At 33.5% G+C, this 19,298-nt stretch overlaps 1 protein-coding gene across 1 annotated transcript in view; it reads right to left on the minus strand.

Annotated features, from left to right (window-relative positions):
• LOC150089878 (D-lactate dehydrogenase, mitochondrial-like) overlaps positions 1 to 19,298 on the minus strand; it is a 101,058-nt gene that overhangs the window by 14,878 nt on the left and 66,882 nt on the right. Inside the window, exons 7-9 of the mRNA XM_090390119.1 lie at positions 16,453 to 16,546; positions 14,039 to 14,167; positions 6,435 to 6,562 (exon numbers count right to left, since the gene is read on the minus strand). Of these exons, the coding sequence (XP_090246245.1) occupies positions 6,435 to 6,562; positions 14,039 to 14,167; positions 16,453 to 16,546 (351 nt within the window). The remainder of the gene's footprint in view (positions 1 to 6,434; positions 6,563 to 14,038; positions 14,168 to 16,452; positions 16,547 to 19,298) is intronic.

Here is a 19,298-nt window from a genome sequence, read left to right on the forward strand (position 1 = left end):
CAACTTTATGCCCTTGAAACAACGAGGATTTTGTGATTTTCCTATAACAAGAGGTTGTTCAAAGTCTCCCAGCATATTTGTACACAATAGTACAGTCAAGCGTTCCTTAGAAATTTTTCCGCCCTGGCACTTTTCATTTTTTAGACTCATTGTTTTTTCAGGAAGAGCTTTAAAAACAACCTTGTTTCATCACAGTTGTAAATATCCTTAGCTTCAAAATCACGACATAAATCTTCCAATTTGATGGTCCACTCTGTTACAACCCCAGTATCAACAGATCCACCTTCACCACTTACGGTTTTCCAAGAAATTTTATGCCGAGTTTTGAACTTGTCTAGCCATCCCACAGAAGCTTTGAACTCATTTACTCCCATAGATTTCGCAACCTCCAAAGCCTTTTCCCTAATAATAGGCCCATTAATGGGAATTTTTTTAGCACATTCACGACAAAACCACTCATATGTAACATTGTCAATTTGAAGTCCAACAGTTTTCGGGAATGATTTTTGAACCTGATCATTTCCGTGTTGCCAAAATTGTTTGAGCAGTTCATTTTTTTTCTTTAGGATGTCGCTTACCTGCGTCTTTCCGATTTTGAATTTTGCAGCGAGATTGCGAACACTATTTTTTTGCCAATTATACGCATTAATGAGTTCGACTTTATCTTTTAAAGTTAAATGTTTATGAGAAGACATTGTGCACTTCACACGACACTGAACAAAACTGAAAACTGAAACTGAAAAGACGAAAGGCCGACGAAATCCCCCTCCCCCCTGCACACACTGAATTCATCAGAAGTTTTACATATGCCTTAAAATTCTTGAAAAAGGGTTTAGAACCGCGACGTAAACCTTGATAAAATTCAGAGAATCGGAAATAGAAAATAAACACGCGATTGAGGCAATACATGGAAGAAAAGTTCCTAGAAAAAGGGCCGTGAGCTCGCCCGCTGTCCGTTATGGGGAGATCAAATTAAGTGCTAATCTAAACGAAACACTGCAGATTGCCTGTCCGTGTCCGTTACAGAGAATGTCCGCTAGACAGAAGCTGAAAACACGTTAAAACCAATGGAGGTGAGTTGGGGAATTTGAAAATGTCCGTTGTAGAGAGATGTCCGTTAACGAGAGGTGTCCGTTAGGAGAAGTTTCACTGTATATATATATATATACAGGGTGTCTCAAAAATACACGGCATAACTTCAGGAATGAGTTTTTCATACGTAGACAATAAAAATATTTTATATCAATGTAGTTCCGAAAATGCTTGGTTTCTGACTTTTGAGAGTCTGTCTATGACACTTAACTGTTCACATCACCTTACAATAATTGTTCAAAATGTCCACCTTCTGCCTGAATACAGACCTCACATCGACGTCTCATGGACTCGCGAAGACGATGCCAAATTCCTGGCATGTTTCGTATTGTCTCACAACCTGCCACAATTCGATTGTGGAGAGTTTCCACATCAGCTACCAAAGTCGAATACACCAATGACTTTAAATGGCCCCACAAGAAGAAATCTAGTGGGTTTAAATCAGTGAAGGTGAAGGCCAGGCAGTTGGTCCATCTCTACCTATCTACCAACCAGGAAACCTTCGATTCAGGTAATTGCGGGCTAGGTGGCTGAAATTTGCGGGAGCGCCATCGTGCATGAAGTATGCTTGTTGACGAATGATCAGTGGCATGTCGTCCAAGAAATCAGGCATGTTGTTTTCCAGAAAGTTTCTATACGCCTGCCCTGTGAGTTTGCTTGGAAGTACATGGGGCCCAAATAACTTATCACCAAAAACACCCGCCCAGATGTCGAGGCTGAACCGCTGTTGGTGATGTGATGGAAGAATTGCATGTGGGTTTTCCTCAGCCCATACATGCTGATTGTGAAAGTTTTGGATTCTGTCTCGTGTGAAATGTGCTTCATCTGTGAATATCACTAAGGCAGGAAAGTGAGGAGTTGTACCACACTGCTGCAAGAACCACTGGCAGAACATTACTCGCGCAGGGTAATCTGCTGGTGACAAGGCCTGTACCTGTTGCAGATGGTAAGGATACAGTTGATGTTCTTGCAACACTCTCCAAATAGTCAAACGTTGAACAGCCAGTTGCATTGCTATTCTGCGTGTGCTGATTCCAGGAGTGGCATGCACAACATTCAAAATCTCCTCCTCTACTTCAGGAGTCATAGATCTTGGTCGTCCTCTGTCAGCAGCATAAGGTGTAAAGGTCCCACGTTCACAAAGGTGGCAATGGATACCTTCAAACGTTTTCCTGTCTGGACATCTTGGTTCTGAGAAATTTTCGTGGTACAAACGATGAGCCTCCAGAGCATTGCCTTCTGCCAAACCGTACATAAAGTGCATATCTGCTTGCTCCTGATTTGAGTACATGGTCGGAATGGAAAACCACCAGATTCTGTCAGTACCTTTTGATGAAGGAAATCACCTGTGGGAGATAAGACATTCCAGTTAATAACTCGGGAACCAAGCATTTCCGAAACTATGTTGATATAAAATATTTTTATTGTCTACATATGAGGAACTCATTCCTGAAGTTATGCCGTGTATTTTTGAGACATCCTGTATATATATATATATAATATAAAATATAATTTGACATAAAAAAATAAAAAACACTGTAGGAGAAAGATAAAAAATGTCTACATAAGTTTGCACAAAGAAGTAGAGATAATATAGCATAACAAAGGGCAAAATATTAGAACAGAAAGTAGATTTGATAACTAAATCAAATAAGAGCAAAAGAACAGAACTGTTCAGAGTCACTATATTTCTGCTCTTTTGTTCCCTATGATATGTTTCAGTTATTGCATCTACTTTCTGTTCTAATATTTTACACACAATATACAAGTACATAAACACACATATATGTATGTAGTACACACAAGAAATTCCTGGACCAGTTGCAAGTTATACAATCCATAAATGGAGCATGCATTGCAATTGTCAAACTGCAAGTGTCAGCACCTACATATATGTAGAAGTCTGTTAATCAATTAGTACAGATTTCATTGCTACATGCATTTATTTTATTATAATTTCAGTGTGTGAAAACGTCTAATTGGAAACAATGTGCAAACATCAAATTTTGCCAATGCTTAGAGAAATCTGCTTATGAAACATCAAAAGTGATGCACAAGATTTATAGAAAGCATTCTCCATGTTCAACTACTGTGTTTTAATGGTATCATATATTCAAAGAGATAAGAGAAAGTTTAGGAGATAAGGACTGTGGTGAAGGACCTTTAACTACTCATACACTTGAAAAAATTGAAAGAAATAATCAGAGCCATTGTGTGATTGTTGCTAAACCTGCAGAAGCTTTAAACATTTCACCCATAATCTGTCATGGAATTTTAAGTGATGATTTGAACATGTGTTGGGTTGCTTGGTATTTGGTTCTTAGAATGCTTACTGATAACTGATGCAATGAGTGAATGACAATCTGAAGTGATCTCATTACAGCATCTGATAATGCTCCATTGTTTCTAAAATCTATCATAATGTAGACTAAGATTTAGTGCTTTATAACTCAAAAACAAATTGTCAACTTCAAAATCTACACATAAAAACTGATATGGTAACAGAAAGAAGCCCTTATTTACCAAGAGTTAATTTCAGGTTGGGAAGTATTTTTATAAATGGAGGAGAATTAAAATTCAGTGAAAAAAAAAAGATTGGTTATGCAGGGGTGGGGGGCTGCATAGGTTTTTGGGTAATGAATGTAGATGTTACACTGGATTTGGTATTTAAAATTAAAAGATGAATGAGAAAGGACACCTGGAGTACTGTTCCTTGAAAATCATCATCATTCTTCTCCTTCTTGGTGATTCCTTTCTACTTCTGACTCTCTCTCTCTCTCTCTCTCTCTCTCTCTCTCTCAGGGTAACTCGGGGAATTTTTTTTGGCTGGTGCAGCATAAGCCTCATACTTCCTTGCACCATATGGCTAATAATAATAATAATAATTAGGAAATAATGATTAAAAAAATAAAGGAATTAAAATACGAGTTGCAATTTGAAATAGTAAGAGAGGGAAGACAGTTACTTGAGCACCCAAGGTATACTTAAGTGCTAACTTGGCAAAAGAGGCAGTAAGAGTCAGTAGATAACTGCCAGACAGGAAAGTCTGGTATGAAATTTCCCATACAATCAAACTGTTAACCTCATTAAGAATGGTGATTCAAACATATGACATACTGCTTGCTACCTATTCATTAAAATTTACTCTGGACCAACACATGTTAAAAGATTCAATCCCAGAGAAGTCAGAATCTTCAACCAGTCTACTTCTGAAAACCTCGAAAAAGTAAAAGGTAGCAATACGACAGATTCCTAAAAACTGTAAAATGATCTCATATAGCACAAGAGAACAATAATCATCATAGCAAACTCCTAGAAACACAGGATTCAAGGAACACAGGTTTCACATGCTGTGCATCAGCACAAGAAATTTCTATCAATTGGATTTGAATTTAGGCTTTCCAAACAAGTGGCATAGCTCTATCCTGCTTCTGAAATCTATTGAAAAATAGGTTCCAACAATTGAAAATTTATGAAAAATTGATGTGTAATTAAAGTAATATACAAATGCAATAATAAAGTTCCTGGACTAGTGTTGTTTCAGTCATGTTCGATGTGTTTGAAAATAAATGGAAGTGGTATGTTGTAGTTCAAACTTCCCCCAAGAGATGGTGGTACAGAGCTTACCCAGTAAGCTGAACAGGTTGCAAGTAACAACGAGTTGTATTAGTGAACATTCCATGTCATAATTTTGCAATAAAGCAACAAACGAATATCAAATTTTGCTTTAAACTACAACAGAAATATATGAAATGTTAAAAACTGTTTATGATGATTAAATGTTAAGTCATGCTAGTGTGTTTGAATAGTATAAGTGGTTTAAAGATGGATGTGAAGATGTTCGCAACAACCCAAGAAGTGATCTTCTGTCAACCTCTCGAAATGAGGACAAAAATGCAAAAGTTTGAGAAATTGTGGTAAGAGATCATCAATTGAACGTTGGAAAGATGGCTGATGAGTTGAACATGAATATGGAGACAATTTGTCAAATTCTGCACAAAGATTTAGGGAAAAGGAAGATCTGGGTAAAATTTGTACTGCACAGCCTCATGGATGAGCAGAAACAATGAAGAGGGTCATCATGCCTTGACAAGTCTGGACTTATCAAGACAAAACTAATTTAATTTCCTTGACTGTATTGTCACTGGAGATGAGTATTGGGTGTTTCAGTATGACCAAGAGCTGAAGCACAACCCCAGGGGCTCATATCTGATGAGTATGGGCTTGGCACACCTAGAGTCCTGAGGTGGATATCATCATCCTTCTCTTCCTTGGTGATTCCCTTCTACTCTCTCTCTTTTTCTCTCAGGTAACTTAGAATTTTTTTTTTTTTTGGCTGGTGCAGCAAAAGCCTTAGGCTTCCTTGCACCATATGGCTAATGATAATAATAATAAAAAAAAATAATGAGCACATGCAGCAGACTTTAAAATCATCACCAATGCCCAAAAAGTTTCAATTTACAAAGGCCCAGGATCAAGAAGATGCTGATCATGTTTTTCGACAAACAGTGTAATTCACAAGGAATTTGTACCTGACGGGGAGGGAGTCAATGGTGTGTTCTATGTACAGAAGCACATTTCCAGGGTGAGGCTGCAATTTCAAGAGAAAAGCAGCTGGTTCTTGTTGCGTGGCAATGCCCTTGCCCATTCCGTACTTGTAAAGACATTTCTGAAAAAACATGGCATTGTATGGATCAACCATCCACCCTACTCTCCCAATCTTGCACCAGCTAGTGTCTTCCTCTTTCCCAAGCTAAAAGGAAAGAGATTTCAGGATGTTGAGGACATAAAGCAAAATGTAACTGCTGAATTGAACATCATCTCTTTGGAAGCCTTCATTGACTATTTTCAGAAAATTTTAGAATGGTGTAATAAGTTCATTCAATCAGATGGTGATTAGTTTGAATAAAAATAATACCACTTTTGAGCTCCTTAACTTTGTGTTCTTTTTATTGCATACCAGTCAAGGAACTCTACTGCCATACCTCATATAAAATGTTAAGAAATAATCCTATACTCCATGTGAAATTATGCAAAAAATATTTAGTTTTCTAAGTGCGGAAATGGGATAATATTCCCCACCCAACACTTTCAATTTACTAAATTACTTACTTATATAATGTTACTGAACCCAATCTGGGATTCAGTTCTCAAGTCTGCAAACAAAATGCAACCATTTCTGTTCAGAAATGAACAAATTGTTTCCATGAAAAATTGTTCACTTCTTTTAAGAAGATTGTTTTACAAGATTGAAACACATGGGAAAGACAAAGATTAAAATAAAAAATAAATTATATTTGAGATATAACTATTGAAAATTACTATTTTTTTTTTTTACTTACCTTAGAGCCAGGTCTTAATGCCAAAACAGCATAGAAAATATTATGCCTTGCATCCCATAATTTGCGTCTTTCTTCTGCACCTTCTGCCCAAGTAAAGCCTAATGCTCCATTATTTGAAGCTATTTCACCTGAAATAAGCATTTCCAATTTAACTATATATTTGAGTGCTGATTTTTCTTTTGATAAAGAACACTCAGGTAAAAACATAATGCTACTCATCTGCATGATGCCTCAGCAAATTTAAGAACCAATGATTTTAAAATCATTGGATCTTAAATTGGTAAATTCTAAGTTTATTAGAATCTAAAACTTAACCATTTAAAAATATCAGTTGTTATTTGGTTTTTAGGAGCATTAGCAACTAAGGCCATATTGCTCCAGGGATATGCGGTGGTCATTCCCTGACCTTTTTGCATCCTCCGTATTTGGTGGCTCACGGGCTCGAACCCCGGTCTAATCAAGAAGCATGTGCTATGCACTGCTGCTCCTGCCTACCTGGCTATGGAGGCACTTAAAATATCAGATTATTTATAGTAAATAATGGTTTTCTTCTTTTATTTTCATTTTTTTTTTTTAAATTTGTAAAGTTACAAAAATAAATCTTCCTTGCAAAATTTCATGAATTTTGTAAGCAAATTACACTACTGCTTAGTCTAAACTCATCTTCTACCCCCAACCCCACCTCTTCTACAAAAGTGTTAATTAGAAAATCAAGTTTTAATAAAATCTGAAGTAAAAAAAAAAAAAAAAAAACACTTTACTACCCATATCCAGTTTATAAAATTCTATATTTTCAAACTTAAAAAATTTTCCCCTTCTTTGCCTCAAATTCATTGTATCCATTCTGTCAAAATCACCTGCCTTCCCTCAGCTCTGAAAATCAGTGAACATTTTCATTTTCTAATCTTACTTAGTAATTTTCTTTGGTGAGTTTAACATTCATGACTCCAAGTGGCCTTTTTTTTTTTTTTTTTTCCCAGTTACAGTGATCCAACTGGATGCCAGTATGTCTATTGCTAACACAATGAACATACTGTTAATTTACCTATTAGAATACTAGATATTACCAATCACTCACCTAATACCCCTTATCTTGTCTTCACCAGTCAACCTTTCAAATAAACAGGAGATGTTAAGTGGAACACCTTGGTAAGGATTTCTTTCTCTTATGGATCTTTTATTCATGATTGGTTACAAGAAAACTTATCCAGAAAAAACAAAAGCTCACTATTTGTTGCAGAGAATTTTTTTACTTTATTTGCACTAAAAAATTATTATTTTTTTTAATTTTCATTATAAAACCTCCATTTGAAAATTAGCAGTAGATCATTTCTGGACTCACTTTTCTTTCAAAATTTATGAATATCATTACTTCTCATCAATGCATTTGAGAAGTTACTAGGAATTCCAATTACCCTATTTTAATATTATGCTATATATTAGAAAATATTATGCTGCAGGGCATCTTGACATGCAGCTTTTACACCAGTTGAATGAATAAAATTTTTTGCATAGGAATAAATTCATTTATTTAAACTAACTTAGTTTAACCACACATTGCAAAATCACCATGTATTTATTCTTTCAGCACTGAAACTAAAATTTATACTACATATAAGTTACAGTTATTTGAGTCCTGAACTAGTGCTGTCTACACAATGTGGAAAAGCTCATACAAAGGTAAATCCCACTCAACAAAACTATATTTTTTACTCACTTCTGCTTTGTCTTGCCATTTTGTGGTTCTGAACAAAATTAATGATGAAAAACACTATTAACATTGAAATGCAGTATAAATGGATCACATTCTTGACTTCACATATAATCCATGATGCTCAATGCACTCCTTTCAAGCCTTTGCAGATGATCATTTCAGTTCACTTTTATAAGATTACCTGGAGACTTTCCATTAACCAGAACACAAAACCCTATTTGCAAGGTGGAAATTTTTTATCTTCCACAGGTTGCTCTCAATATGCTCCCTAATTTTCAGAACACTATCATATGAAATATAAATGACAACTAAAAGTATAGTCTCGCTAGTATTGGTATTTAATCAGGGTATGATTTCTAGATACTGATTTTTGGTACTGATTTAGATACTTTTTGTATTTTAGATATTGACTATGTTCCTATCTGAAAATCTATAATAAGAATAGCGTCATCTATTTGGAGGACAAAACATAAGTTTCCAGACACTAAATATCTTCTGTTTTTCTTGAAAAACAAGTACTTTGCAAGTACTTGTTTTTCAAGAAATCTATGTACTTAAGGAAAGGAATTATCTGGCCATCAACACAACAACACCCAGGGTTCTGGTGTGTGTGTGTGTGTGTGTGTGTGTGTGTGTGTGTGTGTGTGTGTGTGTGTGTGTGTGTGTAAATTGATATTATTGTAAAAACAGCATCCCAGTCACAGCATCCCACAAAACATGTGAGCAGTATCTGTAATTATTCCTAAGAAGAAATAAAGACCAATTTGGACTCTATATAAGGTAAAGAGCTTCAATTCACCATAATATAATGTACCAAATTCTGCTTTGTTTAGCACTTCACTCTTCAACTAAAACTTATTCACAATGTAATCACAAGCAATAACATAATCTCTAGCTAATGAAAAGAAAATGATTTTCAAGGATTTGATTCATGGGTTTTATTATGTTTTATTACCAGTGTTTCATTACTAATTACCAATCATTATACTCTTTTTTGGTTCTAAGTGAAGTAATAAAGTACTTCATTATCATGGCTACTTTTAAACTGACTAAATTCCATTAAGATGTCGAAATTGTATATCTGCAGAGATGCTGTCTGAAGAATTAAGATTTTGTGAAATGTAAACATCAAACTAAAAATAAAAGTACAGAGGACCCTTATAATAGGATTTTGATTTTTTTAAAAGTGACTGTTTCCTATATAATGATGTAATAGCAAATTTTTTGCTGCTTATTGCCATAAGCTAATTTCTTCATCTTTTCATTCTTCTTGTGTTTTCCTTTATCAGAGTTTGATTCTGATAAACTTTGTTCACACATTGTAATTTTGTAGAAATTTAGAAACAGAGATATAGAAAAAAGTCACACAGTTACAACCTCCGTTTTAAAAACTAATCAATGTTTCCCATTAGTCAATCAATCTTGACAAACTTCTTGACAATTATAGCTATTCTAGTACATACATGTTTCAGTGTTTCTTGCTATCTTTGTTGTGAATATATGAAACCTTTGCAGCCTTTCTTTTCTTTTAGCATTTCTCTCAGAAATTATATGTCTACTAGAATTTTATCTAACTTGCTATAGCCTTTTGTGCAGCTAAATGAAATGAATGACAAAGGCAGCCTATAACAATGAACCACCTTTTTTCTTAATATTGTTGGCAAAGCCATTCTTGTGGCCTACCATAACAGCAGCTGCATTATCCACACACAAATACTATGCAGTTGTCAATTGGTACCTTGTGGCATTCAAATTCTGAACACATCAATTTTCCTATATTTAAACCAGCAGAATTACTTTCCTAGTCATGTATGGAAAGTAGAATGCTTAAACTTTTCTCAAATTTATAACCAAAAAAATGTTACAATTATGGGATATATCTTTATCATTGTTGCTAGCAGTTGAAACAAAAAATAATACATTTTGTAAATACTGCACAACTTCAGCAATTATGTCATTTCATTCAAAACAGCTGTTCCTTTTATCTTTCCAGAATCATACATTTTTACAACTTTCAATTTTGGAAACTTTCTCTTGAATAAGGGACCAGCATGATCTCCTGCAGTCACAAGAAGATTATATTTTATCAATAATGAAGGAAAAAGATTCTCTTTTTGTATAACATCAAAATCAGTCTTTTCGTTTTTAACTAAAAACTGCTATCTCTTTTTTTCTTAATATTTTACATTGTGAACATGTTTTACACACTTAAAACAATTGGTAACATCAGTGTTTTTCCATTTGATATATTAATGTTGCATCAGCAAAAATACTGTAGCAACATGTTCCTAAAATGTGTGGAAATAATACTTCATCTGGCACTGTTTTTGACATTTGAAGTAACACAACTTTTCAAAAGCATACAAATGAAATACTGTTCAATAATGTACAATTCAATAAACTATTTGTATGTCCCTAAGTTGCAAAATAATGCTTTAAATAAAAAATAAAGAGCTCTTCCTTCACCTATAAAATTTAAGGAATTTTTTTCTCAATGTAGTGTCTGACACCAAAAACATTTGGAGAAAACAATATTTTACAAACTGATATTTTTAATGCCAAATGACTAGCCATTAACAAGATAACAACTCACACAAACCCTACACAGCACCATTACTATCTCAGACATAGAAACAAAGCTGAGCACATGGCTGATATTTTCTGTACTTAATAGTGGCTTTGAGTTCCCCATAGTTAAATACAAAATAACATGTATACATATTTGTATATTTTAAAAATGCAAAAAAAAAAAAAAAAATCTTCAGTAAAATTCAGAAGAAAAACTCGTGGAAAATCATAAAAGCTACAGAAATATCAGAAATATACAATAACATATCTGCAAACCTTTCTGGACAAACCAGAAAAGTTCCTGTAACACTGACAAATAGCAGATAAATAAAATTTTAATAAATAAACAGGTAGTGATTAAATGTAAAACTAAAATTAAAATTGCAAATATACAGATAAAATAATAAGTTAAAAAGAGATAAAGCTTAAAAACAGCATACAATAACTTAAATCAGGGGAAGCTCAACCCTGTTGGGAACAGGCCACATTCAGAGAGATAGTAATAGTAATCGTGGCATGTGATGCAAGAAAGCAAGCATATGAGCTTATGTAGCATCAGCCAAAAAATAATAATAAATTCACATAACAATTCCCTCTAAATGCTTGTCCAGTTCCTCCTTAAATTTATTTAACCTATCAACTTCCACAACAACAGATGGAAGTTTGTTCCAGCAATTAACCATCCACTGGCTAAAGGCAAATTTATGCTACTAGGTCCAGGACAATATCTCAACCATAACTAACTCAACACTGAACATTACAATAAAAATAGCCTAAACTTTCTTAATATTTGGTTTCATTTTTGAAAAGTCAAATTACATTACATCATTACTATAGAGGCTGTGCATACACTTCAGCTTTCTGATATAAACTGCATAATAATCTAACAGCTATATATAAAGAGGACTATAAATAGTTCAAACATTCTTGCACTTAAATAGAAGGGGTACAATAATATTTGCCAATGCTACCAAAACAGTATTAGGTACACTGGAAAACTGCTAGCTTGGGGTTGGGGGAATATACAGCTGCATACAGAGCTGAAAGTAACTCTTGCACTGCTTCTATTACGATACATAGCAACCTGGAAAGGAAGGTGTTGGGGATTTCACAAGGATATCATCATGGACAAGCAAATACATGGGCTGTATTAGAGTTACTAAGAGAAGAAACATATGCAAGTATAATTGTGTGTACACTAACACTAATGATAGGAATACATTAAACAAATATGATGAATCTGAGTACTGGTTAGGTGATCAAACAGATATTCTAAGGTTAGCAGTGCCACTCAGACATAAAGGATGCAGAATTTGGATGTTGTGAGTACAATGTGTACAAAATGGTGAGACATAGAGGAAGGGGCAGGAAGTTATGATCTTGGTTAAGAAGCACTTACAATCTAGGGCATTGGTGGACAGCATGATGCTGAGTCAGTTTGGTGTGACTAAGCACTGGAAAACAAAAATGAGAACAGGAGTGTGTTATAGGCCAAATAATTGTGATGAGTATAATGAACAAAATAAAAACAAAAATAATTTAGTATAAGACAGAGCTATGATGCTCGATACGTTCTACGTTGTATTTCAATATTTGTAGACGAATAAGAGAAATTGACCACAATATAATACATAGAACACTTCCTAATGACACTCTCCAGCAAATAAACGAGAATAAAATTATTTAAAAAACAATTAACAAATTAAAACAAGTTCAATGCAAATTTTGGAAAATGACTTTCCTTCCTGAAACTGATAGGGCCTTTCAACTGCCTTGATCACAGGAATGGAAATTACCGAGTATGTGTGAGTTGGAATCTTAAATAGAGAGATTATTTGTCTTCATGCATGTGCATGTCCAATAGAATTAACTGTGGGTATTGGTTCAGCATCATGCCATTCATTAGAAATATGTATTTGTTATTTTTTTTCAATAACACAAGGCACAGGGAATCTCGCATTTGCAAACCTGTCAACTTTTTGGGAAGCCTGACAGCTACAGCTACGTTGAAGAGAGTTTACAAGATAAGATTTGTTTGGAAATATAGTGTAAAAACAAATACTCTTATTTTATTATGTAAAGTGAGGGCAGTGCAAGTCAGCTGTGGAGAACTTGTGTGCTTTCAAATGGTAAATTGTTCTACAATGTTGCATCAAATTAAAACATATTGTATGTTTCAATTTAATGTTTATATGAAGATCAATGCTATACCTAATTGCTTTTGTCATAAACATTTAATTGCACTCTTAACCAATTGTTGTTGCCGGTCATTTTAAGAGAGGATACGTCGATAAGCATATCTGTGATTCTTGAACGGAACTTCAATTTATTTTGTTTTGGATGTGAATGTGCCCACTCAGATATTCAGGTTCTACCAAATACTTTTATCAAATTTGTACTAACTTATATAATTTCCTGAACCACAACATTAGTGAAGAAGCATAAAAGGTAATTAGGGCTCCCTGGTTGAAACTACTTCACAAACTCTAGCCATTGAGTTGTTTGATCAATTCAAATTTCAATTTTTCTTTTCTGGCATATTGCTGACTTCAATGGAGATTGCGTTTTTAAAGATATGTGCATATTTTAGCATGGTTACAAAAGTCATTACACCTCATTTTAAAGTTTTCAGCCAAAGAATCAATCATTTGTAGAGCACAGACATTTGGTAAAGAAACACTTGCTGATCCATCCATATGGAACAAATTACAGAAAGAAAAATAACATATGTTAATGTTTTTCAGTTTCCAAAATGGTTATGACAACCCCAAACATATCATAAATCTGTTTGGCATTCAACATGTATCTATAGACAAGGTAGTGAAACTTGAAATAATATTTTAAACCACTTATATGATTGGAATGAAATAATCAATATCTGAAACAATAAAGCGTTTAGGGCGTAAGCCTCAAGCTATGGAAAAGTCTAGACTATGTATAAGTATAGTGCGAAAGCATCAATAATACATAGCCAAATCTGAATGAACACAATATTAGCAAAGCGACATCGTTTTAAGTTATATCTCATATTGTGAATACCTTCACAACATGGCAACTCATTGTGAAGGTATTCACAATATGAGATATAACTTAAAACGATGCCGCTTTGCTAATATTCTGTTCATTCAGATTTGGCTAAGTATTATTGATGCTTTCGCACTATACTTATACATAATCTGAAACAATTTAAATTTATAAGAACTATTAAATTTTATACAAACTACAAAAAATGTGGCACCTCTACTATAAAATATATATTAAAAAATTAGAATTTATCAAAAATAACCATTTCAATAATAAAGTTTCAAAACTCATAACTCACCAACCATTTCAGCTTGAGTTTTCACTTCATTTTCTGATCCATGAAATTCTAAAAAAAGTGTTGGAGCAACTTGGTAATTCAGACTGCTATATTTATTGGCTGCTTTCATTGAGTTCTCATCTAAAAGCTCTATTAAAATTTGAAAAATAATAATAATAATTAATATACAAGATATAAATAATAATTATATGAAGAGGAATAAATTCCTATAATCAAATGGAAAGAGAAGGTGACAGCTTTTGAAAGAAACACAAAAAAAAAGAAAGAAAATTTATACACCATCATGGTAAAGTAGAATAATAAACTAGAGAAATAGTAAACTATTGCACAACAGAATTTGAACTATTTTATTAGAGAACCAGGCTGGATAAATGGGGTCTGGGCAGATTTCTAATATGCTAACTGAAATACAATCTGAAAACATAATTATAGGCATATAAAATTTTATTGCAAATACAGATTTTATGCAAAAAATGTTATTGCAAATACAGATTTTATGCAAAAAATGTTATTGCAAATACAGATTTTATGCAAAAAATGTTATTGCAAATACAGATATTTGGAATTTACAATAAGATTTAACCTAACATTTCAAAGAATATGTCTTCTGAAACAAATAATAGCAGCATTTATAAATTTAAAAAAGAATAACTCCATATTTCAGACTTTAAAAATGTGAAGCAGCCAAAAATTCATGCACATTATTCACAAATCAATATACAAAATTAAAATTATGTACTTTGAACTTGGTAGCATTATGTGCTAACTTAGAATAAACACCACCAGACTATTTCTAGAAGGAAGCATTATTTTGATGAGTGATTAGTTGGAATACACCTGACAATTATTGGCAGTCTAAGGAAATAAACTGTTCACTTGGCTAGATCAATGAAACCAAAATCAACCTTTTGTCTAGAAACATCCTGGCAATGTTCCTTTTCAATTATGATATTTGTGAATAATGTAAATCAATTTTCAGCTATTTTCTATATTAAAGTTTTTGTAAATATGTTTTTTTTGCTATTTCTTTGCCTTAGCAGAAGGAGAAATATTCTTGAAAACCATAATATTACATAAATATTATCATAAATTGCAACATTACAATAGTAATGAACCAATTTTGCATAAAAGTTATTTTAACTTGCAAAGCATACAACTGTATATAAAAATAAGACTCAAAACTTACCTCTGAAATGCAACTCAGTGTGTGTATGAGAATTTTCAAGGTTACTGATCCCCAAGATTAAAACACACATACTCACATGGCATCTAGCAGATGCAATGTGAAAGTCTATTTTTTTCAGCTATTTGCATTTAGCCAGCAAAATTAAAGCATTATGAAAATATTAGACACCTGTCACTGGCACCAACAAACCATCCGGAGTACAGAACCCAACTTGATCCCTCACATCTCAAGTAGTCAACTGGTCTCCCCACTTGGTTGGGACAATACTAGCAGCGCAATCAAAGACAGGGTCCACACATACCTTGACAAATTTCTCATCATTGATTCCTGGACCAACTTCTCCCGACCAAACGTGGCACATCTCATCAAGAAGAGACCTACCATCGATCCCTGGACTTGATCATCATATCTTGGACTCCTGGTTGAATAGTTGACCACCCCACTATTCGTTATCATGGACTACTGGACCAGCCTTCAGTCTGGATGCGACACAGACTCACCAAATGGAGTTCCAATGATGACACCTGGACTAGACCTTCCTGAACATGACCCATCCACCATAGCAGCACTCACACTGCTGGATTTCCAGCAAGTTGTCGGCTCCAACTGACTGGCCGTGCTAGCTGTACCTACCCTGAACTTGCGGAGTATATCTCTCTCTCAAATTCAAATTGAGGAAGGATGGATGTCGGATAGATGTGCGGAAATTCGCCTTTAGCCAGCGGGCAGTTGGTTTGTGGAATAGACTTCCATCGCTTGTTGTTGAAGTTGATAGCCTAAACAAATTTAAGGCTCAGCTGGACAGGTATTTCGAACGAATTGAGGGGTGAAATGGGAGTAGTGGTTGTTTTTTTTTTTTGGCTGATGCTGAATAAGCTTGCTTTCTTGCATCATATGCCTCTACTAATGCTAATGCTATTTTAAGAGAGGGGGAAAAACAGAACTTCCCTTTTGAGAAATACATCTGCTATTTTTATTTGTAAGAGAACTGTTTTGGCAATTACCATTGTCTCCTTCATTACAACAGAAGTTCATTTGCTAAACTTTTAGAATTACAAGTTTGTAAAACATTTTTTTGTATTAAACATTTTTCTTTGAAAGTTATTTTTAGTATTGTTATAATCATTTCAAGTAAAAAAATGAACAAGCAAACAAAACCTGAGTATAAAATACTCATTTTATACTCAGGAGACTCTCAGTAACAAGATTATGTAATGCACCTACCTACCTATCCTTGCTATAGGAATGCTATACTGCAATACTTGAATAGTAGTATCAACTGCAGATTTCACTGAAGGAAAGGAGGAAACAGCTGAGACCATCTTATACAAAAAAAAAAAAAAAGAAGTTTACCAGCAGTATCCGCAATACATGGAAAATTTAAATTAATTATATAAATCCTCTAGGAATCAAAGTTATAATTGCACACAAAATGTCCAATAAATCTTTTATTACAGTTTTAAAAATAATTATTGCTTCTAAATAATTTTAAACTTAAATTAAGCCAAATATACATTATTTCTTTTTTAGTATAAATATAATTATATGCACAATTTTAATACTATCAATTCTAATTTAATATGAGCTATTCTAAATGAATCGTAATAATTAAGAGCAAAGAGAAAGAAAAACTGTTAAAGCCAAAAGCAAAAAAAAAGGTACCTAAGGCTGATAAAATCTAATCAGTTATATTAAAAGAAACAGTAAAAGAAGTAAGTAAACCCTTAGTCGTAATTATGAGAGCATCCTTGAATTCAGGGATGGTCCCTACAGACAAAATTTACATGTCTCTCCTTTCACAAAGAAGGGGGAAGGGGAATTAAAGGCCAAAGTGAGTAATTACAGTCCTATAAGTTTGACCTCTCTATCAGAGGAAAATTATGGAGTCAGTGGTTAAAGAAGTAATGCAGGATCACCTTGACAGGAATGGAGTTAGAGAAATTACAGTGTAGATTTATTATGTGGAAATCTTGTCTGACCAAACTGATTAGTTACTATGAGATAGTCACAAAGGAACTGGATGCAAAAGAATAATTGACATCACATACTTAAATTTCAGTAAAGCTTTTGATACTGTTCCACATGAACAACTGCTGTACAAATTAGAATTGTATGGCATTAGCAAGTTATTGCACTGATAAAGGGATGATTGAATGGCAGGAGACAGAAATTAGTTATTTATGGCCACTAATAAACTAATTATGAACTAATCGTATCACAGTTGTTCAGTGTTGGGCCTCTTACTGTTTTTAATATTCATTAGCAATATTGATGAAGGTATATTAAGTTTAATGTCTAAGTTTGCTGATGACACAAAGGTTGGCAAGATGGTTAATATCAGTAATTAGGGTATACTACTCCAACAAGAACCTGGATAAATTAGGCAGATTGGCTGAAAACGGCAACTGAGGTTAACATTAATAAATGCAAGGTGCTTCATTTGAGTAAAATAATCCCAGAATAACAAAGCCAATGAGTATTGCCACACTCAAGGTAGTGAGAATGAAAAAGACCTAGGAGTAATTGTACAGTTCTTACATGAAGTTTTCTGAGCAACAATCTGCTCATAGAACTTAGTGTGCAGAAGAAGTGCAGATAATCTGCTCATGGGATTCTGTCAATAATATACAGAATTTTGCCAGCATGGACAAGGGGGTGATTATTCTGTTGTATAAGGCAATGATTAAGCTGAGTACTGTATTCTGGTTTTGAAGTCTCATTTTATGAATTATATGGTTAACATTAATAAATGCAAGGTGCATTTATTAATGCACCTTGCACTGAATTACATGGATCTTTTGGAATGAGTGTTGAGAAGAGCAACAGGATAGTCAGCACACAAAACAGTAATCTTACCAAGAAAGACTTGAGTTTTGTAAACTGTAGTGTCTAGAAACACTTCACTCATCTCCTGTTAGGAAATGAGTGAAGTGTTTATAGACACTGTAAAGTGAGTAGTGCATTTTTATTTTATTATTATTATTTTATTTTTACCTGTTTCTGCATATGCTTGCTTATTTGCATCATTTTTCCACAACTAATACTAGTATATAATTTAACAAACATACAGTAAAAATCACAGAATTCGTCAACAACTTTAAAATAAAAAACTCACAAAATCAGGTGCTGATAACTGCACATAAAAAATTGTACTCTTGCAATCCATTACTTAAAAGCAACCAAAAAATTTAAAAACAGCTTCTTTGAAAAGTAGAACTGGAAGAGTGACAGAAAAATGAAGGCTTGGGTCAGTTTACAGACAATGTGGGTTCACAACCCTTTGATAAGTTCATTAAATAATGAAAAGTGAAAGAAAAAAAAAAAAATTGTGAATGGATAATCTGCAGACTGATAATTGTAGTTTACTGTGCTTGAATAATATTACACCATTTTCTCTCTCTCTCTCCCCTTCTCTCTTCCTCCCCCATACCTTTTACCATATCCAAACAGCAACTTTTCTCTTCTCTTTCATGTTCACATTACTGTCTTGCAAAAGAAATCTACAACTCATTCAGCTTTTGAACACAATTCATGCTTGCCTGTTTTAACGCTATTTCTCCAACACTGTAAAATAATTTAATAATGGCTGCCACTGAACTAACCACATTGTCTTATGTTGCTGGATTACAATTAGACTATGCTATTAGCAAACTTCTGTAAAAATACATATAACTAAATGAATATTTCTCGTTTCCTTTTATTTGATTCTGTTTCCCTTTACAAACCAATTTAATACATTTGTTAACATAATAACATGTGGCAGTTTTAATTATCCTTAATGAAATACAATACACATGGTGTCCTATAAGTCTGGAAGCATATGGAAAAATAAAAAAATTGCAATACTAATTCACAGAACATCATAGTCATGCGCAGCCTAAAACAAGAAGGGGGGCCAACCACATTTTGGACCCTCTCATAAAAAATAAAATATTTTATTTTTAAATAAATATATTTTTATATATATTAAAACTTTTATTTATTTAAAAAATGAATTTATATAATAATTTATTTAAAAAACATATACATTAAAATACATTATAATAGTTTGTAACTATTATAATACTATTAAAA

The sequence above is a fragment of the Mastigoproctus giganteus genome, chromosome 2 (genome assembly GCF_048544385.1).
Source record: "Mastigoproctus giganteus isolate SK-2022 chromosome 2, ASM4854438v1, whole genome shotgun sequence".
Lineage (NCBI taxonomy): Eukaryota > Metazoa > Arthropoda > Arachnida > Uropygi > Thelyphonidae > Mastigoproctus > Mastigoproctus giganteus.